This window comes from Sander vitreus, chromosome 18, assembly GCF_031162955.1.
Source record: "Sander vitreus isolate 19-12246 chromosome 18, sanVit1, whole genome shotgun sequence".
Taxonomy (NCBI): domain Eukaryota; kingdom Metazoa; phylum Chordata; class Actinopteri; order Perciformes; family Percidae; genus Sander; species Sander vitreus.
The window spans coordinates 20,862,092-20,887,067 of record NC_135872.1 but is presented as its reverse complement, the minus strand read 5'-3'; the positions used below and the strand labels follow the sequence as shown (position 1 = coordinate 20,887,067).

At 41.6% G+C, this 24,976-nt stretch overlaps 1 protein-coding gene across 1 annotated transcript in view; it reads right to left on the bottom strand.

Moving 5' to 3' along the window:
• nrxn3b (neurexin 3b) overlaps positions 1 to 24,976 on the bottom strand; it is a 319,873-nt gene that overhangs the window by 171,862 nt on the left and 123,035 nt on the right. Inside the window, exons 11-16 of the mRNA XM_078274783.1 lie at positions 23,120 to 23,239; positions 22,535 to 22,647; positions 21,465 to 21,733; positions 20,878 to 21,068; positions 18,732 to 18,905; positions 15,421 to 15,540 (exon numbers count right to left, since the gene is read on the bottom strand). Of these exons, the coding sequence (XP_078130909.1) occupies positions 15,421 to 15,540; positions 18,732 to 18,905; positions 20,878 to 21,068; positions 21,465 to 21,733; positions 22,535 to 22,647; positions 23,120 to 23,239 (987 nt within the window). The remainder of the gene's footprint in view (positions 1 to 15,420; positions 15,541 to 18,731; positions 18,906 to 20,877; positions 21,069 to 21,464; positions 21,734 to 22,534; positions 22,648 to 23,119; positions 23,240 to 24,976) is intronic.

Below are 24,976 nucleotides of genomic sequence, written 5' to 3'. Positions count from 1 at the left end.
CTGACACACACACACACACACACACATTCGACACACACTGTATGGTGAATAATGAAGAGGGAAACTGCCACCATCACTGCCAACCACTCACTGAGCAAAATAAAACCAGCCAAAAGTATATCATCCGCACCATTTCTGTAAAATATTCATTTTGAACAAACAAACACCACGCCTGGCTCAGGTGAATCAGCTCAGTGTGAAACTACAGTAAATGGAAGAGGGGGTGGGAGGGGATTTTCTGGCACTCTCAGCCGTTCTATCTCACGCCAGGACGGAAGATATGACATCCCAGTGTGTTCCCCAAGCCTGCCTCTAATATGCACGCAAAGCCCTTCAAAAGCATTACCCCATCGATGGGAGATACTTTCATTGTGCTCGACATTTTGGTGAGGAGGAGGTTTCGATTCACCAAAGCGCGGGCGCAGAGGAGGGAAAACAAACGGTACTTGCAGAGTGTGGCATTCACGTTGCCGCGCAGACATTTTTAAGAAGTGGGGCAGAGGAGAGAGTGCGTGTTGAGGAGAACAAGGCTTGAAAATAGCCTGGGATAAAACAGAGACAGCACGGCTGCTTATGTGCGCACGCACACAGCGCTGCAAAAGAACTGCACAAGACAACGGGCAAGAAAACACACACACGCATAAACAAAGATGCATGCATAAATACACTGACAACCACGCTTGCTTGCTCAGACAGAATCTAGAGTCTAAATCAGTGGCATGCTGGACAGTTTCAGGTGAGGAAGATTGATTACGATTGATTATGTCACCACACAAAGTGGTAAGTCTTTATCTGTCTCCCCTTTTAAGGCCTGCAGATCAATCCACTGAGCTTGATTTGGTTAAGATAGCTGCCAAGCAGAGTAAAGACTTACAGCAAGGGAGATGTTAACTAAAATGATATACACAGAAGACATTGCTGTGTAATGTTGTGTCTGATGTGATTCAGCACTCTACGCTGCATCATCGTGACCTTTGAAGATTCCTCATTATATTGCTTTTTAGGTACCATAATTAACATTTTAAATTTTACGGGTAACTTAAAGTAATAACTTGCCTCTTTTCTTTAGTAAAGTCAAATATAAAACCGTGCTAAAGACAAAGACACGGTAAGACAAGGTCTTAAACCCTTTTCTTGTTTTTATGTTTTCAAAAAGTTGGAAAGACACTTAGACTGAGAGAGCACGCTGGCACCACAGTACCACCTAAAGTCTGTGTATTTGTGTGTGTGTGTGTGTGTGTGTGTGTGTGTGTGTGTGTGTGTGTGTGTGTCAGCTTATGACTCATATCACGGATCTCAAGAATGACAGCAGTCAGTTTGCATTACGTTTACAAATACAGTGATGTATTTGACCCGGGTGTTTATCCTAGCCTCTTCCCCCGCAGACGCAAACTGACAGTGACACAGTTACAGCCGCAGACACAAAAGACACACACATACGCGCACATTCACTATTACACATTTTCCTGTTCCCTGCTTGACGCTCGGGAGCCAATTTGAAACGGTAGGTCCATGGACGATCAGCCCTCTGCTGTAATTGGGTCCCTTGTCACCCAGCAAATTCATGTCAGCATTGGTCACATGGGATACTAATCTAAATGGCATCAGTGTCCTACTTTGTGTGTGTGTGTGTGTGTGTGTGTGTGTGTGTGTGTGTGAGAGAGAGAGAGCGAGAGAGCACTGGAGAAGCAAAAAAAAAAAAGGTAACTTTGAGAAGTGAGAGGTTGCTTGTAAATTGTGTGCAGGGCTGTCACTGGGCTACATTTTAAAAGAGCTGTCCTTCAGCTGGGAATATGACAACTCTACATGCAGTCTGGTTCAACTTGTTTCCTTTAGTTTCTAAGAGGTAAGTATAGAGTGTTATCTTAGACTTTTAAGAGCGGGGCAATATTTGAAACAAATCAATCAACTACGTGCAAAGACAGTTTGATATGACCTGTGGAGCTGCCACAGGGTGATGAGAAGTCACTGAGGAAGTGATGACTAAAATCATTAATTAAAATCTTATAATAAATGTGTCTTTGTAACTTGAACTCACACTTTTATCACTGTCATGTGGTTTGAAGCCGCGTTTCCAGTTTCTAAAATGTGAGAATTTTTCTGCATTGAGTACTTTTACTTTTAATGCTTTAAGTACATTTTCCTGATGATAGTTTTACTTAAAGGTCCAGTGTGTAACGTGTTTAGTTGTTCATTATCAAAATCTGTGTTGAACATTCACAAACTTGTCCTTCTTCATGAATATTTACCACCACCATCAATTCCAAGTATTCCTTTTGGCTTGAAATTTTACATTTGCATTCGCATGAACTGGGGTAGACACTCCATATTCATGCGCCATCTTGATTGAAAAGAGCAAGAGACCGGCTTTTTGAAGCATGAAGGCTACCGTAGCTGTAATACGTACTTTGAACTGCGTGGTACGAGAGAGTTGATTGCGATATATGATCTCAACGCTAGATGGGAGAAATTCCTACACATTGGACCTTTAAGTAACATTCAATGCAGGACTTTTACTTGTAACACATTATTTTCACAGTGTGGTATTGTTACTTTTTACTTAAAGCTATAGTGCGTAGTTTCTGTCACCCCCATGAGTAATTCTAAGTCAATGACAACCACACTGTCGGCGCGTCCACATGATACAAGCCTTCTGTGATCGCGCACAGCCCCCCCAACCCTCCTCCACGCAGTTGCTAGTAGCCAAGGAGGACACGGAGGAAGAGGTAATTCTCTTCACTCGAGCTTCTGCGCGGTAAAGTCATTGGACAACACAATCTTCTGAACCATACAGAGAAACACAGAGAGTTTTGTGGAGCTGATAGTCTTAATTGGCTTCGTAGCAAACTCATTTGGCAATGGCTTGAATGTAACGGACGTTCATTAATATAAAAAGTTACGCACTAAAGCTTTAAGTCAAGGATCTGAATACTTCTTCCACCACTGGTGTGTATTCCCGTTTTTCAATGAGACTCATTAGCTCACAGTGTTATAAATCCAAAGAGCCACATCAAATCCCAATGCGGTCCTGTGCATGTTTGGATGTTGTAAAGAAAAATGTGGGTGAGTTGGTGGTTAACGTTAAACAGATGGTCAACCATCTGCATTATCATATTTTTCCAGAGAAATTGTGAACAAGGTGATGAACTCAGGGATAATGACTTACTATTTACTATGTCAGAGGGCGGTTATGTGAAATTAATCATCAACCCTTGAGCAAATCAGAATTACACATTCATCCAGGCCGTTGTATAATGAATATAAATGATGACCTTTTGAGCGCAGGATTTTTAACATGTCATGTTTCCTCAAGTAGGCTAAAGATGAGTCACTTTGGAGGAAATACTACTAAAATATGGAACTAGTGAATTGTATTTTTAAAAAGGTAATGTCCATTTACATCATAGGGAAGATAATGGGAAGCTTTACAGAGACAGCAGAGAGTAGTAAAGAGGCGGAGGCCATACTAAACGAACCTTAAAGCCATAATGATTGCACCTAAGCTAAAGAAAACTGATCAGGTATGTTTATAATGTTAGGATTAGATCATAGCATTAAGATGAACTAGTATGGATACTGCAGTGTTTCTGGAAAGGATCTATTTAGAGATATACTGTAGCAAATAGTTCAAATAATCTTTAACACTAAAGAGTAGAACTGTTATTTAGTATTAACATTGTTTCGATATGTTGCACCTGTCTGCACTTCAGACAGTAATACAATGATCAAACAGGTTGCCTTGATGGCTCCTATAGAGGCAGGTGTGAAATCTGTAGGCTATGGCTGCAAACTCCTAAAGCAAGTTAGTACAATCTACCGTGAAAGTCTGCGAGCGAGCACCATCTGTGTGGGGCTAAGTGATGAACTAGGAAGCTGCTGACACAGTAATCACAGGCATAGCTATGAAGCTGAGAAAAAGGGAATAAAAAAAGAGGTGTGAAGCAAAGTGGTAGAAAGACAGGATGGACGTAGAGAAAGAGAGGCAAAAAGAGCATGATTAATTATCAGGGGGCGATAGGGCTGGGTATTGTTCAAAAATGTTCGATACAGGTACCGATACCAACACCGTGACTTTGATAGCGGTTCCTAAGCGATACTTTTTTTTTTCGATCCCAATGATATAAAACATGTAGAATTACACATTTTTATTTATTTTTCAGCTCCTACTACGTGAGCCCAGTCATAACCTAGAGTTTCCCCTGCCTGTCTCTGCGACGTGTAACATTAGATCTTGGTAGAAGCATGCTGCATGCTTATTGGCTCACTGACACTGATGAGATCTACTCCTTAGGTATTTAAATTGGGTATTGAATGACGAGGCATTTTTCGATACTCAATACTTTTAGAGGTAATTCGGACGGTGCCTAAAAAGTATTGAATTTGGTACCCAGCACTAGGGAGGTGAACATTAAGCACTGAGCGTGTGATTAGTCTCAGCTTTAAACACTGTGGTCATACAGTGTTTGGTCAGATGTCAGTATCACAACATGCATCATTCCTTGTTTGTGTGTGTGTTTGAGCTACCAAGACGGGATGAACCCCCTCAGTAAAGTGAGTACCAGTGACTATGCAATGACTGTCCAAGTCATTTGTTTAACTGCCAATAAAGTAGACCATCTTGGGCTGCTTTATCCCATTTCTGGTGGCAGGGCTAAGATACAGCATACTGAAGTACTACAGTATGCTTGGTTTGTAGACTCAGTCATCTAACCACGCCCATATACGTTACTTCATCCAATCTTTGTCACCGACAAAAGGGTACTTTGTGGGTGTTAAACAACCAACCTCTCTCTCTAAATGAACGGCTGTAAATTGATGAATGCACTTGACTTAATATTTTCAGAGTTAGATTCATTGGGTCAAATACAATTTGAAACCGTTCAGAAAAAGTAAATGTAATATAAAATATTTGTCATTTATGTGTGTGGGGACCAAACAGGCCGGAATTCCTCGGCCAGAGGATGTCTCTATCAGCACTGCATGCTCCATTGGCACAAAAACGCTGAAAGCCCAGGAAAGGCTGAAAAAAAAATGTAAGTGAAAAAACTTGGAATGAATGGGGCACCATCTGGGAACACGGTATCCATTTCTAGTAATACACCCATGGGTCCAACACATTCCTTACTGTGCATTTAAATGGTAAATGAACTGCACTTAGAGTTTTTCCTTCTTAGCCTACAAAGGCCTTTACAAATTGTCTCTCATTCACCCATTCACACACATTGATGGCATCCGAGCTGCTATGAAAGACACTGGCCTAACCATCCGGAGGTTCAGCATCTTTTGTTAAGGACATTTTGACATATAAACAAGATGACCCATGGATTGAAGCGACCACAGTCAACGGACCACCCGCTCCTCCTGAGCCACAGGCCAACATGCATTTTCAAAGACTAAATAAAAAAAAAAAATTTAAATTTAAAAATTAAAAATCTACTTTCACAAGCAAATGGGCCCATATTTCACAAAGAGCTAGTGGAGTTTGTCTGCGCACCTAAAAGACTTCTCGAAAGCTTAGAAGCTCCAAAACAACAACCTTGTAATAAGAGTGTTCTGTCAACTACTTTTTAAGCCAACAGGGACGACAAGACCGTACAGCTGTCGTTGGTAACTTTGATAAAAAATTACTTTTTGTCATATTTTCTCAAACTGTCACTATATCCTGACAGTACTACATGAATCAGATCATCTGGCGCTCCGAATGGCATAAAGAAAACAACCTGTCAGAATATAGTGTTATAATCTTCAGCAAATATGACAAAAATATGTCAATAAAAGTCACCTACTGAACCTTTAAAGTGCTCCAAATATCCTTCCTTTTCTTCTAGAGTTGGACGCCTATGAACTCAGTGCGTCTCGGTATAGTGAGTAGGAGTGGACTGCCTGTTCTTGTCGGAAATAAAAATGTCAGAGGTAATTGCCTTTGAAATGCCTTTGAAATGCCTTCACCTGATGAAAATCATCAGTTTCATCTGATGGAGACTGTGGACGGATGTTTTGGCCCCCCCACACAGGAGCATATTCCCGATACGAGTGCCCTTCAGACGCATGCAACACAGGGTTCTCCCGTTGAGAGCCTGTTAATGGTAGAAATTAATAGCTGCAAGCTATCAAAGTGCAAGTGCAATTTTCGTTTCAAGCTCGAAGGGCCAAACCGCTTTATCCCGCAGCCTTCCGATGAGCGACCTCAACTGAATGACGTGCCAGCCATGGGTGGGTAAACCTATACCTTCTAGTTGTCAGACCAGGTTCTTGCAATTACCTGAAAAGGATTAGTGTGTACCCATGTTAAAGTATAAATGTTAAAAGGTGACTCTCAGTAGGCATCAGACATACAGTACTGCCTATTATCAAGTCTACTTAAGCCTGGCACTTGATGAAATGCAGTCAGAGACGCAGTTGGATCGACTTCTGATTCGAGATGAATACGAACAGGGTCTGGTAGATCCAGTGCCCCTTGTTTCTGATAAAGTACCCTCCTGTTAAGTGCTGTACAGAGGAGAGCTTTATTCATTGTAGTCTGCTTTGAGTGGTGATGACTACCTATCAGCCTCACTGCTGGGAGACAAAAGAGAGAAACGAGGGAGAGTGCAACAAGAACAACAGACCGATAGAATGAGTCCAACTCACCTTTCGGTTTGATCCATGCACATCTAAATTGGTGTTGATTGGGGGGGGGGGGTGTATTACATGTATACATGTACTGTACTCGCTTGTGCAATTGAGTGCAAAGCATGACAAATTACTTCTATTTGTGTGGCCTTTCAACACCAAAGCATACATTTTTACACATTGTTCTGACATTGTGTAGTTGTTTTCACACAGGGATAAACGGTTAAAAAGAAAATATAATTTAATCTTATTTACTAGAATACCAGATCAAAAACAGGGCGACAGGTAAGAAAGATGATGAAATAAACAGGTATGAATGAAAGACCGGAGCAAAAAGAAATATCACGGCTGCAAAAGAAAAACATGCATGTGACTTCCTGTCCAAAACCCTGAAGTTGGGGCGAGGCGCTCGAGGTATTGATTGGGTGATTTGTATGTGTTGCCGCTGCTCCTGAAATGTGTCTAGGAACATGTGTTGATGGATGTGTCTGTTGCTGGGCTCTCAGCCTGTGAGGGCCAGGGTGGGTGCTGGGAACGCTCCGACAGCCTCAAGGTTACCCGCCTGGCACCAAAACAGATGGATGCCCCTCATCGTAACTTTCTGTAATGTGTTCAACTCAATCATTCCCTCCCTCTCTATACAACATCTCTCTCATTCGCTAACCAATGCAGTTTGCAGAAAGAGGAGTTCCAGACTGGAAGTCATGATTTTGTTTATTACAGCTGGAGAACTTCCACATCTTCTCCTAGGTGCAACAGCTATGATATAAGGTTGGTAACTATTATGTTCCTGGTCTGTCTTAAAGAAATTATTCAACATTTTGTTTGCTTTCTTTTCGATTGTGAGATGACAAGATATTGTGATGTCTGTGTTAAGTATGGAGCTGGAGTCAGGACGTGTTTAGCCTAGCTTAACATAAAGATTGGAGGCAGGGGACAACAGCTGGCTCTGTCCAAAGTCAAAAAAGTGCATCCCTACACCTAAAGGGCTTTTCACATGGGGAGCGTTCATGCTCATCACACGCACACAAACTTTTCCCTACATGAGTGACACACAGTGCATATGAATGAAGAGAGAGATTCTTGCTGTTTGTGAGTTCCCTAAAATATAAAACTGTTTTCTAAACAGTTATCAGGACATAGACAGTGGGGCGTTTGCTTGTCAGAGCATCGGCACAAGACTGAATTTATCGGGTAACGTCCGTAATTGTGACTGTGCTAATTTAGCTAACTTTAGCTATCAACATTAACAATGCTTGGTAAGGAAAGACTAGGATTACCACCATTTGTTATAAATCAACCTGTGATTAGGGATATATGATACCACAGTCAGCTAATGTCATTCAGTTGTACGGCAGGGATACAGTATTGCACAGAATCACCATGGTTACCACGCATTGATCGCCTTGTGTTTAATCGCGGAGCGTTGTCCTTGACATGAGGAGCGTAGTGAGACCCCGCGGATCCACGCGACTACGCAGGTGAAGTGTTGCTCCCCGTGTGAAAAGCCCTTTATGCTCCCTAATCAACATACTGTATCTGGTTTGTTTAAATCTTAAAAATGTAATGGGACAATTTGTGGTTTTATTGGGAATTGCTGGAGCTGTTGCCTCCTGCCAAGAGTGTTTATGCTAAAATAGCTTACTTTAAACTGCCTTATATGGATTATTTTTGCCTACATGGTAGGGTGACCAGACGTCCCTGGTTTCCGGGGACAGTCCCCGGTTTCGGTGACCTATTCCCGGCTGGAGCTGTCCCCGGAAATGTCCCCGGTTTTCACTGTGATTGACAGACCAGAAATTGGAATGAAATAGTCGTGCACCCTACACGCACAGGCTCAAGACAGCCAGAGCAAGCCTCAGAGCTCAGAGAGGTTTTAGAATGCCCATTTTATGATGCTAAAATTACTGTTTATTTACATGGAGTCTGGTGGGTTTAGCGAACGCAATTTCGCAGACTTTTTATGTTTTAAAAAAAGGATCTTACCTTTAACAGAAAGGTCGACCTCCTTAGAAATCCTTTTCATAATGTTGTCAGACACTTAGAATATTAATCTGAGCCGGTCAGTGGCAAAACGAGCACTTTTATGAACGTAAAAACAAGCTGTACAATTGACGTCCTATTAACTTACATTGTAGCTTGTTTCGCCGTTTCCGACTGCAGCGATCTCATTTAATACTGAACCAATGTCAAAGGAAAATATTTCCTCAATAGTTTTAATTGTATCCGATACTCAATGAGCTGTTGCAGAAACAAGCCCAGCCTGAAGCAATAAAGCAAAAGCTGTCAGATAAATGTAGTGCAGTAAACATTACAACATTTCCCTCTGAGGTGTAGTGGACTACAAGTATGAAGTAGCAACAGGGGTGATTCTAGGATCAGACCTTTAGGGGGGCTCAGCCCCTAATGAGAATGTGACACGGATATGGCGCATGCAAAAGTGTTAACCCCATTGCTGTGACAAATTGCAAGAAAATTAACATTGAACTTACATGAAATGTTATCATATTTGCATTCTGCATAAATCTCTGCACACCCATTATTCTCTGTGAAATATCTCACTAACTCTTGCATGCATCAGTACAACAAGCGGTCCCTGAGTAATCCGGTTTTTAAATTGCAACAAAATTTCTACATGGTCTCCAGCTTTATAAAGTATTCTCAAGTAAACTATTTATGTCAGCACAGATATTTTTTGTAAATTGCTTAGCTAGTGTATTCCACCATAATGGTCATTATATTGCCAGATTCCAGACAATCCCACTTACTTATATATCCCACTTACAAATATAAATATATATTTCTACTGGTATGCTTCCTAGTGACATTAATGTAAAAATATGAAGAAAAAACTTTTCCACCTGTGTGTGCATGGTTAAAATTCTGAAGTGAAATATTCCCATCCACAGATATATGAATAATCAAGTCTAACCTCTGAATTTCTTTTCAAAGTGCACCAGATTGATGCATTTAAACATTAAAATACACAAAATTGTCTTACAGGGGAGCATGCCCATGGACCCCCCGTAGGGGGGCTTGTGCCCCAGTGCAGCTCTAGGTCTAGTGACCCCCCTGGGGCAGTGTCCCCGTTTTAAGTTTATAAAGATAAAGAAATTACCTGTTTTGGAGATATTTACGCTTCTGAGCTAAAAATGTCCCCGGATTTTGTCTCAGAAATCTGGTCACCTTACTACATGGGGGCAGCAAAACAAGCTGAAAACACAACATTGATGTGATATCACCTTATAAAGTCGCTATCGCTGGCCTGATGAGGACCAATATTCACTGTCTTTATAGTAGTTTTTTGCTCTCCGCCTACTACTGAGATAAATATAAAGATTTTTAGCTGCTAAATGCTATATTCACTAGCTTGCTGCTAACTTTGTCCATCTACAATTTGGTGCTGGGCAGGTCGTCTATACAGTAGTTGGGTTATCAGAGCTTTTTGGCTGAAAATTGCTGCCTGCTAGAGATGGAAATAAAGTTCAAATTCAGTAACCTATGGAGTTTTTGATTATTTATAGCGCCATAGAGCCATGCAAACTACTCGATTTACATTCAGCCGTTGGTTTTATGATATTCTACTCATGACAGATGGTGGCGGTATTGCACCAAGAAACATAAACAAGAAAACGGCATTTCAAATTAGATGCACTCAACATGTTTGTTAGACCTCAAGGAGACACACAATGAGTATTGTTACAGTAAGGGAGACTATCTTCTATTTGTTTAAAGTTAAATTCCACAGGGCGCCTTAAATGAGAACAGTGTTGTGGGCCACAATACTAAAACAATGAGGGTTCTGTTATTACAAGCGACAACGGTCACATTACATTTGGTCATTTGATCAATTTTTTATATATAGAAATATTGAACAAGTCAACTACCAAGAAATAATCCTGCAATAAGACTAATGGCTCATAAATACAGCAATATATCCACATGTGAAAATAAAAATAAATGATCCAAAGATATTGAAAACTGTTCGTCAACACACCAATTTATTAACACTCATCATGGAGGAGCAACATCTCACACTCTTCTCCTCCATCTTGGCCCTGGAGCATTTAGGCTCCACAGTACCGCATATATCCAATTATACCGCGGCTCTGAGCACGGCGGTGACACATCGATTAACACAAGCAACATCCACTCTTATCACAGTGACATGATGCAGTGCTGGGCAAGTATCATTACCCTGATCAGCCAATAGCAGGGCAGCTTGTTAAGACCCCCAAGGGCTGGACATGCAGCTCGGGTTCTAATACAGATATCATAAGACAAGGAAGAGGAGTGATAAAATGATGGAGAGAGGAAGAGAGATTATAAACCCTGCAGGGACAACTTTATGTTTGCACACTCTTGTGTATGTATGCGTTTCGGGCAATTCCACCGGGTTGATGTAGGGCAATTACATTTTTATTTCAGCCACAGCTACACAACAACAGAAGCCGTTTCCTCAAAGCAGCAAACCTCCATCATCCACAACATGGTCCTATGTGATGGTACTGCAGACAGCTGTTAAGGGACTGTTTAAGCCACAGCATGATGTGATGCCTCAGTCATTTTTAGCCAACATATACGCCACAGCTACAACAAAGAAAGTGATATCATTCCAAAGTGTGCTTTTGGGATAGGTTGTGCCCTGAGGACAAATCATCCTCTATGGATCTCTTTTGGCCCATTTCTGATCTACCTGTGGTATTTATAGGCAAATGTTCTCATATCTCTATGCTCCATTTATAAACTCTTTAGCCAAAAGATACTTTCACATACTGTGTAAAAAAAAAAAACTTTATATACGCTGCATTTCACATCTATTTGTCCCCGTCTAGTGCTCTCCTTTACTGATTAATCTTAATATCGATTGCTTTCACTGGCTGAAAAAGATGTCCATGTCTAAAGTTGCCACCACTACATCTGTGCCCAGCTGAAACTAACCCAAGCTCCATGGTTTCACAGACAGCAGGTTGAATTATTCAATGCTCCAATGAAAGCTCCTCCGGTGATCACCGGTGAGGAGGTCTATAGAAACCAGCCGTCTGTGCATGTGTGTGTGTCTTTACCCATTTGCTTATTTGTCTAAAACCTTCACTCATCATTGACGTCACGTCAAAGTGAATAGCGCTATTGTGTGCCGCCGCCCCTCCTCTGGGTTTAATACTGTCGAGCAGACACATCAGTCAATAGAGGGAAAATACTGTTATTCTTGTTGTTTTTTTAGGACATTGCGGAAAGGAAACACAGCTAGTTTCTCAACCCCCGATCCTCTTTTGTCCCTTTCTTTTTTCTCTCCTCGCTCCTTCCGAGCGGAGGAGGAAATGACTACGAGGCGAATGCCATGATTATTTTCTTTTAAATAGTGAAGGGAGGAATGCCGCTGCTGTGTCATTTATGTAAGCAGTTAGCCAGATATTGTTACAGCCCTCTGAACATGCCTTGAAAAGTAAATCAGGGACATTGGGTTGAGCAGGAGCAGAGGGTTGGTTGGGATCAATACACTGGCACTGGAGAAATTCATCACTAAATCTATCTAAGCAATTACTGATGTCAGCGTCAAACTGACGAACAGTGTTCTGCTGCCTGTCTTCAGCTCCCTTTCTCCACTCTCATTCTTTCTGTTTGTTTACCATGTTCTTGACTGTGGACCAATGCAGCGACCTTTGCAGAGATAATTCTATTACGTAAGTTGAGTAATTGCTCTGGATGTGGAAGAGGGGTGTCCGCTGCTGTTCTTGCCTGGCCCACAGCTCCCATGTCCTTGGATTTATATGAAAATATGCAGTATTCATAGAACCTGATAGGGAGAGGTCCGCTCCGAAAACACAGAGGAGGAGAAAAGACGAAGATAAAAAGGAGGGGGATGTTAGGAGACGACAGGGAGATGGAGATGAGCATGACAAAAGCAGTGAGCCAGAACCGAGCAGGATGAAAATGCTATAAAAAGAGTTCATTCTTCCACCCCCACTCCCCCACACCCCTTTTTTTAAAAGCAGTGCTCTGCACTATATGTACCTCCAGATTGCCCAAGTGGCTTTGAAAATGGCCTGTTTGGTGCAAAGAGCACTGCAAATTTCCTTTGTGTCTTGTTCCCATAAGTAAAGGTGTGCAGTGACAACGTGCGGGCTGCAGGGGTACACAAGAATAAATGGAAGGAGTGTAGATAGTTTTTGTCTGCTGAGGTTTTATTCTTTTTCTTCCCTCCGCCACGTAGAGCCCTGTTGGCTACAATGGAGAAGTGCAGAGGGGGCACGGAGGCTCGACGCTAACAATCCGCACAGATGAAACTGCGAGAGGCTTCACCGGCAGAAATGTTCACTTTACTTTGTTCAAGTTTCTTCATTTGGACAATGGGTAGAGACGGAGTCAGAGAAGCAGACAATTACTGATATTTGCTGCCAGCTACTGTATCAGAGAGGGAGAGACTGAGAGAAACAGAGGGAGAGGCTCCACTGCCACATTGTTAATTAAAAAACTCTCTCTCAGTGCTGTGCTGCTCAATGAATAAAAGGCAGTCGCACAGTCGTACAAAGCACACACGCGAACACAAGGCAAAGACCTTTGCCGTTTAGATTTTTTACCAAGCTACATCAACTGAACGATAAAACTGTTGGCAATATGACTGCATTGTACTACATTAGATTTTGCATTGTGTAGGAGATCGCACACTATTCTCTCTATGATCCATAACTAGAAATTGGATGGGCTGTGCGTGTTTGTAGTGAGGGAGAGAGAGAGAGAGAGAGAGAGAGAGAGAGAGAGAGAGAGAGAGAGAGAAAGAGAGAGTACAAGAGGCAAAGCAGTGGAGGAAAATAACAGGAAATCTGATTTCATGGTCGAGGGATTGCATCTCATTCTCTCGCAGCAGCACGCAGGGAGAGTGTGCGGTCCTGCTTATGGACTTACTGCCACCTGGTGGTGTATGACTGCACTGCTGAGCTCATGAAGCCTCACAGGGACACAGGCTGTCATCAGTCAACATCAGAAGATTGAGCCAATCTGAGAGAAGTAAACTTAGACCCCTTATCTTGAGACAGACGGTCTCATATAGACCTGTGTGTGCACTTCCTAACATGTTAACTTCAGTGAACCAAACTGTCTCTTTGTCTGACTTTGCCTCGCTATCCTTTTCACTTCTCTGTATTGTTTATTTTCTTATTTCTAGCACAGGAAATAAAAAAGTAGCTTGAAAGAGTACTGAAAGAGAAAGAAAATCAACTACAAAATTCCCATTTAGGGCAATATCACTCTTTTAAGGATGCTATTATACGCTTGGACAGTCAAGTCAATATTAGTGAACATCTATCTCCAAAACCAGGAACAGGAGAACTAAGACTTACACCTGCACTGTCATGGGATGCAAAATAACTCACTATCCAAGCTCTTGTGGTTCGAGACGAAATATGCTTGTGTTGATCAGAAATCAATGACAGCTCCCTCTATGTCATCCCAGGCAGCAGCAAGAGGTGAAATAATGAGGGCCTCTCAACACTAATTAACACAAACACACAGCTCCCATCGCCGAGAAAGAACTGAAGTCAATTATTCGCCCTGCGTGGACATGATTATGTCAGATGATCTTTCGCAGAGGGAGAAAAAGAGGAGAGTGAGAAGGAGGGGCGAAAACAAAACAAAAAAAGAGAGAAAAAATAAAATTGAAGATATGAAGTCATACACAGTGGCCGGTTCTAACATCAGAAAGGTCTGGATGATTAGGGGATGCCAGTACTCACAGACAGCAGCTCTCCTAACAGCCTCTACCACCTCATTAGTCTGGCCCAGCAGCAGTATGCCCCGACTGTTAACCGCTAAATGAAAGGCCGCCAACAGTGATTACTGAAGGGAAGTCCCCTGTCGTCATGGGGGTAAGAGATACACACACACACACACACACACACACACACACACACACAACTATCGACTGTGATAGCTATTTGAAGGGCGTTTATGAAAAGGCGATTGAGGCAGAAGTGGATATTTTACACATCATCAGTCATAGCCGTTCACTCCGAAGCCCAAAACGTGAAAGCTCGGGACATGAAGCATTTGTCACGACAAATTGCCTGCATTGCAGCAGGAAAAAAAACAACCTTCAACAATTGCCTCCAAACTCTCAGTGGCTTCATTTAAAGATCACATGAAGCTTTCAGCTCCACTTTCATGCAGCAAATCTGGCTAGTAAGGCTAATAAGCACATGAGTGAAACTGCCCCAGAGTCCTTGAGTCAAGGATATGGTGCTCAGTGTTGCAGAGAGGATCGCACGGTTCCATACAGTAGGTGCATCCAATTTATGTGCGTGCGTGCGTGTGTGTGTGTGTGTGTGTAGTTTTTATGAGGGTGAAATGACTGCGCGTATCATAATAATGTGTTTTTATGCACTTCTATACACAGAATATGGTTATGTGATAAAAATGAAATATGGCAGTTGTGTATGTGTGTGCCTGGTGTTGACTGAATGCACACAATGTTTAAGGAGTGCTCCTACAATTTAGCATGGCACTTCCATACAGTAAAAGGGACTTGCAAGAAACCAAATTGGTGCAGCAGTGGCGGCTGAGATATCCAGACTTTTACTTCCTAATATGGGTTAAGCTGGATTGGAAATTGGATCCTTTACTTCCCATAATGCAACTTGAGTTTTGTAAGACAATCCCTGCCTGGTGAGTGCCCATGTTGTTCAAGTTTAAGCCAATATTATCTAATATATGTCACTTGAGTAATTTCCTCAGGCTTGATAGCTCCCTTTAGAGCCACAGGATACATATATATAATACACACAAAACAAGTAAATCTGAAGTGGTACTCACGGTCGTTGCAGTGAGTCCCCGAGTAAGACGTCATAGAGCAGTCGCAAGTGAAGTTCTCCCACTGCTGGATACACACACCCATGTTGGCGCACGAGTCTTCCTGACAGGTCGTACTTGGGCCTGGACAAAAGGCGGGAGGGAGAAAGAAAGAAAGAGATACCACAGGAGCACAGTCAGGCAACAATAAGAGCTACTGCTGAGCCTTAACAATGCAGGACCCATGCAGGAGAAATGCACCCGGGAGAAATAGATATACAGTATGTGGGCCTAGAACAAAGAACAAGGAAGCAAACAGTGCCACCACAGGAAGCCTGACCTGGAGTACAACACATTTAAAACAGTCTGGGGAATCCTGTTTCATGCTGGGTAAAGCGGCAAATGCAGTGGCAAGCCGAAGCATACGTTTTTCACAGGATCAACAGCACTCTTCTCAGTGGGAGCATCGGCATTTTCTGAGTTAATTGCTGTAAAAAACTGCTGTGCAGGATGCTATGCTCGTTTAGTTCTAATCGGCATTCAAGACATCCTACAGCAGACAAATTGTACCACAACTGGGCTGATGTGATGGCACTGTCAACGTCCCTTCATTTCCTTCTTTTTTTCTTGAGAGTGTGTGCAGGTGGACATGCATGCGATTTTCATCATTCCAACAAGTAATCCAAAATAAAATAAAAAAGTTTTATCAGAGTAAAACTTCAAACGCTGCATTCCCTCTGAACAAGCAACACGAGACATCAAAAAATAACCTTTTAACAAATGACTCATGGATAAAAAACTCCATTAGATAATACCCATTTATACAAAATGAATGCCATTAAAGGGGTCTTGGCAATTTTCTTTCCAAACATCTCTTTCACTTTGAGAATACATGGTGAAAACTAGACACAATAGACAGACGGAGTTCATGAAGAGCAGACGAGGAAAGAAAGACAAAGAGCACTTGGGAACACGTAGTGCATATCGTCGTGTATGCACGTCAGTCGGACAGGAGTTGAGGAGGGTATTCAAAGTCAAACTGGATGTGTGTTTGCTATTCTTCGACACCACACATGGCTCTTACCTTTGAATACTTATACTGAGAGGGAATGCAGTTAAGGACAAGCGCACAGCATAGATAACGAGATAAACAATCCCCCCGTCGGAGTCCAGACAGACACGGGGGAAGGGGGAACCTTGACAGAAACCCCTCTGATAACCACATTGTAAAGAAAACAAAAGTAAATAAAGTCAAATTAAATAAACAGTCCAAATAAATGGCAGACAAATGCAAGTAAACGGTGTCAATTGTCTTGTGCAAGACAATGTGAAGAGAAGAAAGACATTTGAAGTGGAGAACAGAACTAGTTTGCCAGCTGAAAGTGCATTTACTGTGTAATGTACGGTGATGGCAGTCAACCAGGCATCCTCGACACTGTGCACATACATGGATTTCTGTATCGTATCAGCGGGAATCTCGTGTCTGCATGCGCACGTCGCTGCTCGTTTGTCAGCGTGAGCGATGGAGGATTTTGCTGCGTTTGAGCGTTGCAGCAGGAGGTCGCTCGCTCTCTGAAAAACACTCTCAGCTGGGGAAAGTAGCACACGTGATAGGTTTTCGGAAGAAAAAAAAGAGATTGAGACAGTGAGAGGGGCCTGACATCAGAAAGAGCGCTGATGTTTAGATGTGCGATGACAGCCTCTTTCTGCGGTCTATGCCGGCCTGTAATGTGTCACAACTGGCATAGTAGACACAGTGCTCCGACAAATTGTCAAATTTAGCGCTGCTTTTATATACTATGTGACTGCCATATATTTACATCACTTATCTTACCGAATCTGTTTACTCTCTTTTTATACTGTGTACTCAAATTCTTTGCAACTTTATCAATAATGGATATACATAGCCTGGTGGTTAGAAGGGAAGAAAACATGCTATAAGACCATTTATATACAATAACTGTTATATTCAGTTAAATGTGCTAGAATCAAACATAAGTATGGCTACATTCACACTGCAGCAGTGCTGTAGCATGAAAATGCAGTAACCACGCAATAATCCATTTTTATTTTTCTAGTTGCTTAATCAGTTGTTTTGTCTGCCAGAAGTCTCTCTATTGCTTTTTTTTATCTTCGTGTTCTGTTTTTCTTTTCAGAGAGTGAGCCACCTGTGCGGCACCAAGGGAACATTACTGCCATGGTGACACCCACGATGCATTGCACACAGCAGACTTTCAGACGAGCAGGACTCAGAGAGGCTGAGTTTAACCCTCTACCTTGCAGGTCGGCTTTGGTGAAACCAACTTTGTTAGCGCAGAAAGAAAATGAACAGAACAGAGCAGAGCGAAAAAAACAAGAGTAAAGGTTAGTGAGGGACCAGCATTGTTAGTTTTCGTTAAACTTGTACAAGTAAGTTTGTCACTTTGGCAGAGTGCAACAGGGGAGAGCGGGTGTGTTGATTTGTTAGTTAGGGTTCAGCTCCTGAGAAAGATCCTACATGGTGGTTTTTCTTGTTATAAAATATATATATTTTTAAGTGTGATTTTGGCTTTAAAAAACATGGCCAAATCTTGTTTTGCTCATAAAGACCACTGTGCATTGCTTTAAACTTATCTTAATCTTCTGCTGCCCTCTAGAGTAAGAGGATATGCAGAGGCCCGCACCATACACAAGGGACATTATGTATTTGGACACAATAGAATTTTAAATTGGAAAAAGGTAATGATTTAGAATATCTAAGATAGATTTAAAAAGCCTGAAGCCAAATGAGATTGACTTGTGATTAAAATAATAAAAAAATAAAAGAGACATCAAATTAATAATTGTGTTGCTGTACAAACACATCAGCAGCATCTAATTTGGATTCTGTAAAAGTAAAAAGCTAGTTTGCATTAAGATGGAGATTTCAGGTGCTGGTGAAGAATAAAAGGCAGGCGGTGAGTGTTTGACTGCAAGTAGCACCATTTTACTATGCAATACATTTAAAATATTTTTTTTTTCTCAAGTTTTAGTTGTAATTTTCTTTCATAATCTGGGTAAACAGGATGTTTGTTCATTTGTTATTCAGGTTTCCGTACTTCCATTTATCTTAAAATATATTGATGCAACATAAAAAGTTAACAAGCCATTATTAGAGAAAAAGAAAAAAAAAGATGTGAAGACAAATTTTAAGTATTTTCCTATGATGTGACAAATGCCTGGCGAAGGAAGGGAGAAAATAAGTGGGATTAATAATGTCAGCGAGTGGCTTTAAGGGCTACTGAAGAGCCTTCTAATTAGACTAATACATCTCACACGGCAGGTCATGATTCTTTTACGCAACAGGCCATCTGTACCTTCACAGCCACGCTCAATCTGCCCGCTGCGGAAAAGGGCGTCGTTGATGAGATCTGGCAGGCGGCCGTTAAGATCAACTGAGGCCAAACAGCCTTGGAAGCCCTCCCGAGAAACCACCAGCTTAGGGAGGTTCTGGTACATGTTGGGTCCCAAACCTCCAACAAACAGGTCGCCTGAAGGGAGAAAAGATACGCAAGTATTTAAGTGAGTTTGATAAATATCAGGGTTACTTTTGGATAATTTCTTTCAAAATAAAAACAATTTCTTTATTTTTTAAGTAAACCTCAGTTCAATGATAACCTCTTTTGTGTGATGTAAAGAAGCAAAAAATGTCATAGGATGAAATGGAGTCTTTATTATTATTATTGACACATTTACTGATTGAGATTTATACTATACTTGCACAATGAATCTTCAGTGTCTTAAAGGTGCACTATACGTTCCTGCATGACGTTACTTCTGTTGACGCTCCAAGTAAATTCAAAACAAAACAGAGCAAGCTCGCCCCTCCCCCCATGTTTCCGTAACTGTCATGACTAACTGACTAACTGTCACTAACCCCCACCCCCTCCCATCTGGTCGGTGATTGGCTGGAGTGTGTTTGTTGTATTTTTTCTGCCTATCCTGTGCCTCTAGTGTTTGTTTGTCTCTGATTCCTGTGTTGTCTCCCGAGACCAGGCTTTTCCACAGTGTATCCAGGCAATCCGGTCTCACGCCAGTTCAGAAACAGTCACGTTATTTTGATTTATTTCGTGAACAGGTCACGATTTTCTCGTTTATTTCGTGAACAGGTCACGATTTTCGAAAGTTACCATTTCACGAACTGCCATGACACTGGGCTGCTCTGGGGGACGCAACAACGGGGAAATTCAATGCCACACGCCGGCGACAACAACGGGACCGCCACACGGGGACGCGATCCCCGGGCGCAGGGACACGATCTGCGGCCTCTGTGGCACGCAACAACGGGGACATGAAACGCCACAACAACGGGACGGTTGAGGTTAGGAAAAGAAGAACGCGGAAAGGAACTTCAACACGCCGGACGCGCGCCCCGGTCTCTGGGGTGAAAGTCCTGTATTGTTTGACCCATCCACCACCACGACCAACCTCCCTACGTGGATTTTCTGCTTTTCATACTACTCCCTACCGTTGTGGTGCTGTGATTACGAAACATGCTTCCCATTTAAATGCATTAAATTAAAATTTGTAATCCCCACACGGAAAAAAAACGACATAATTGTGTCCTGTTCACGATTCAATAACGTAACCATTTCACGAACTGCCATGAGACTGGGCTGATCCAGGGGGCAGGCAGCTAGCGGATCAAGGAGAGATGCCTACGATTTGAGACAAAAATGAAATTGCACTGAAACCATGCAGGAACTCATAGTGCACCTTTAACATGCTGTTAAATCAACAAACCCTTAGGACCATAGCAGTCACTGGAATTCAGTGGTGGGACAAAGTCTTTACATCTGTATAGTATGTGATAATCCAAGTTATTACCTATTGTCCGTCTAAAGCAGGGATACTTAAAATCTCTTGTGGAAAATTCATATGTGGACTTTTAATCAAAATGTTTAAGTACTACTAATGTAAAGTATATGCTCTGTCAGGAAATCAAGTTGACTTGCTGTAACACTTTTTTGTGACATACAGTAGCCACAAAAAAAAAAAGGAATCTGATTTATGACTCGGGTCTGGCTCGAGTCATGTGTAGGTATAATGCTGGGCATGCTGTTGCCATTGCATGACATTCTTACACCTTCATCATAAAGACAATCATTTTAATTTCTCCGAAAGCAACGATGTGGTACCATAGACTGTATATAAAGATGGACATCGCATCTCCACTTCCTCCCACTGTACGAAAGTGAAGCCAAAATATCCTGGATACAGGCGCTGCCATTTTGTAATTTTGGAGCCAGAGTCTGCGCAGCACTGATCAGGCGGTATCGAAGTCCCGCCCGATACACCCGTCCGACCAATCGCAAGTCAATCACAGCTGTCAATCATGACGTTTCATCCCGTTTTTATAGCATTAAATAACTAATAAAAACCAAAACTATCAGAAAAATGAATGGTGGGAAATCAAGATGTTTTGGTTTGATTATACAGTCCATAAATCAACCCGGGTCGTACCTTTGAGGTCGAGGTTCTTGGCTCCGTTGACATTCTGGGTGACTGACTTTGTGTCCACCTTGAGCGTGTGTGTGTTGGAAGCGTCTCTCGTGATGACCACGTTATGCCACTGGTTATCGTTCAGTGGGTTGTCACTGTTCCCCTTCAGCAGACTTGGCCCGTTCCCCAGGTCGAACACATAGTGGATAAACCTGGCAGAGGACAAGCGCAGCAGATGAATACATCAGGGTTTGTTAGTGTAAATGTGTGTGCGGTTTGCAGTACGTCTCCTTTTATCTTCCCAGACTGATTAACATTAATTGGAAAATCTCTCACAATCACCTTGCGTTGCTCTGACACTAATGGGAGTTAAACTGATAAAGAAAGAAATCTTCGCTGCAACACGAGAATGTTTGTTACAAGCTTACAAAAGGTGCGACAGAGACTTGGGATTGATTGTTGGGTCAGACTCAACTGCTGAAATCATAATGCCTTAAGAAACAAACTACACCCACATCAGCACTGCTATTTTTCATGTAATAATTATCTCTGAACTACAGCCACAGAATAAAACATCAACATGCTGGCATCGTCACTGTCGCACTCACCCTTTGACCAGCTCCACAGCAATAAAGTCGTTCCCGTCCCCGCTGTTAAAGATGATGAAACCGTCAGGCGATGTGGTTTTGAACTGAAAGAAGAGGTGCATTGTGGTATAGGCCTGCAGAGTGGCTAAGCCCAGGTAGCTGCCCTTGGTCTTGAATGTGATGGGGTCGGCGATGATGAAGCGTATGCCGAAGCGTGCGTTGAGCTCGCAGAAGTCGATGTCCCCGTTCTTGCACATGTCGATGTACTGCATGCCGTTGAACTTGAGGCTCTGTGGGGAGAGTTGTTGAGAGACGGTGTCGTTGTAAATGAATCATAAAGCCAACTTTAATTAAATTTTTTTTTATTTAATTTAATTGACTCCAGTTTGCCATGGTAACACAGTACGCAAAGCCTCCAATATTGTGTTTTGAGTAGTCATACCTAATCCAAGGAGATAAACATATTTTATATTCCGTGCAAATACAGTACTCTACCTCTCATTTAAGAAAAATAAGAAATATTGTCATAAATACTTCTCAAAGACACCTTTGGCCAAAATGATGACTAATATTGGCTAAAAGTTGCTAAAGAAAACAACAGCATCCTTCGAGCTAGCAAGCTCAACGCTGAAAATGTTAGGTTTTGAAAAAAATGTGGATCGTGCAATAAGGCAGGCCTGCTTCCGTCTTTCGGTAAATGCACAGTGATGCACTGGTAAGAGCAAATTACGTCTAACCATGTATTCAGATAATTTAAATAGCTCACGTTACTGTTGTTACGTTGTATGAACAGTTAACGTTTTCTTTTATCAGGGTGCAAATGTTCCATGAAATCAAGTTCCTTCCCGGGACCATTTTGCAGAGCCACCGTCGCTGAGTCCGGAGCTTAGCGCCGCCCAACACAATTGTGATTGGTTTAAAGAAATGCAAACAACCCAGAGCGTTTTTTCTCCTATCCTAGAATGTATGTGTGGTGTAGCCAGACCTTACTCCACAGCCCGGTGGAGATAGGTCTGTCAATGCAACTCTAATCTGTGATTAACATTTGTTGAAAGAACGCATCTGCTGCGTCGTGATGTTTTGCTTCATACCTGAAGATGCCCAATAAAGGGGGAGGGCGCAGACGAGACAAAGCGTCTCTCGGTCAAGATGCCCGTCTCCACGTTCTTGAACTCTAGACGGGTGTGATCGCCCGCCATCTGACCTGAGATGGAGGAGGGAAGAGAAAGGAGAAGAAGCCGATGGATGAAGCGATGGAAGAGGAGGAAGGACACTGCAACCTTAACCCAGCAACAGCCCAGTTTCACTTTGTGTCATGCTGATGTAATAACCCTACCAAAAAAAATGGGGAAATCACAGACCAATGAATTGTTACATTAGGTCAGTATTACTATATTATTAACTTTAAGAGTCACGGCACAAGCAATTTTATTTAGATTTTCATGGGATCTTTTTCTTCAGAAAAAAAAAATACACCAGTATTTGTATTACCCCTTATGAAATCTAACTTGGCTGAATCCTACAAAGGCATCAGTGACAGATTATAAACCCAGACAAAGAGATTGGAACCGTCTTCCACCCCAAAAAAAAAGGAGAGAGAAAAAGAGGAAAGTTGTATGATCATGCACATCATGAATGTTGTAAATTAGCAAAGAAAGAGTTCACGAGAGTAATACCTTCAGCCATGTCGTCATCCACAGTGAGTTTGAAGTGTTTACCGCGGCGGACCACTCGTACTGAGTGCCACTCGTAGTCGTTGAGCTTTTGTCCGGCATAAAGAACCTCAGGGCCCTTGCCTGAAGAGGAGGGTTAGTTAGTCAAGGGACGGGGGAAGCACAAGCACAAACCAAATCTCTGTTTTCACAACTAATGCAACAGATTGGAAAAATCAACCAGGAAAAGAAAAGTTTTTTTTTGTTTTTTTTAAACAATATTTGTAGTCCGATTTAAAATAAAATCTTTATCATATGGAGATAGTAGTCTTACTCTCCAAACAAAAATTTGGTTTTGATTTGACAACAGAGGAAAACAATACAACAAATCACAACTGACAGCAAAATAAAAGCAAACATTTGCTGTTACTCATACAAGGACTCAAAAGCTGTGACTAAGAGTTCACGTGTAATTGAATACAACTGTCTCTTTCTCTCTTGCTTATATTCTGTAGTTTAGAAACTTTGAATGATCTTTCCGTGTTATGCTTTGACTTAAATGGTCTGTTTTAACAGTTTACTTACAAAAGGTCACAACTCGTACTGCAGTTTCACTGTAGCTGTCATGACAACAGGCCTGTGGAGATTGTGTAAGTTATTCTAGTAACTAACCACTAGAGGGCAATCCAGACCCACTCAACTCACAATCCTGAATCTGGTGAATAATATTGAACCGAACACAGGGTTTAAATCCAAAGAAGCAGTGTTCAGCAGTAGTCACTTAAAGTCATTTGTAGACTAGATTTAGGATTTTAATTTGGTGACTAAACTCCTGTTGTCCATTGTTGCCCAGTGCTGTGTGGGGGAAAAATGTCTCCTTGGAGAAAAAGTCTGAACTCTAATGGACCCAGCACTGTAGACAAATACTAGTGTAAAGTCTCAAATTTAAGAAAGTATCCTCGTTGTGACTTGGATCAAAAATTCTAAATATTGAATTTTTAAAATATTTAATATTTGGCACATTGTGGCTTGTATCCAGGCCACTGTGTAATGCTGTGATCGCTAGTATACTATATTGTGTCTGACTGCATTAAAAGGCAAACTTAACTAAACTTAATTAACTGTTACATTTAGTAAAGAAAATAAATTGAAATGACAGATTTGAAAGATTCATTTACAGTGGCACTATGCAAAACCAAATTAATTCAATCTAAAAAAAAATTCTTAAATTAATAAAATAAAAGCATCACCTTTAGAGTTTGAATTTGCAGCACGTGTGCACTGGATCACTAATTAATGCCAATAAGCAATCAGTATGAACAAAGGTCTACAGTCTGTTCTCACTCACACACACATACATACCTGAACCTTTTAAGTCTTTGTTCTTTCTCTCTCTTAATATCTCTCTCTCTCTCTCTCTCTCTCTACAAGGCTATGAGCACTTATGAAAATAATGAAAAATAAGAGTCCCCTTCATGAGTAACAGCATGTCTGCTAACACCATCTATATATCACATTATAGGCCTATATACTGCCGTATGTGTTAAAATAAGGAGGGCAAAGACAACAAAGCAAGTGAGACACACAGCAATATACTGTATTACAGTGTATTTGGGAAAACAATATAGCCCATAAAGTCTGAAAGTGTAAATGTTCAGTGAGTAGCTATAGGCATACAGGGAAAGATTAAGAACTCGTTGCCTGAATCAATTTGGAAAGTGGGCCATTTAAAATACATAGAGTACATGAAGTCAGATTTGCATAACTTTAATCTCTGGCTATTCTTTTTTTTTCACCCTCCTCTTATCTGAAAAATCCTCTTATCAGTCCCCCTGCATCCACACATTTATGCCCTTACATCTAGCACACAAGCTATGATCA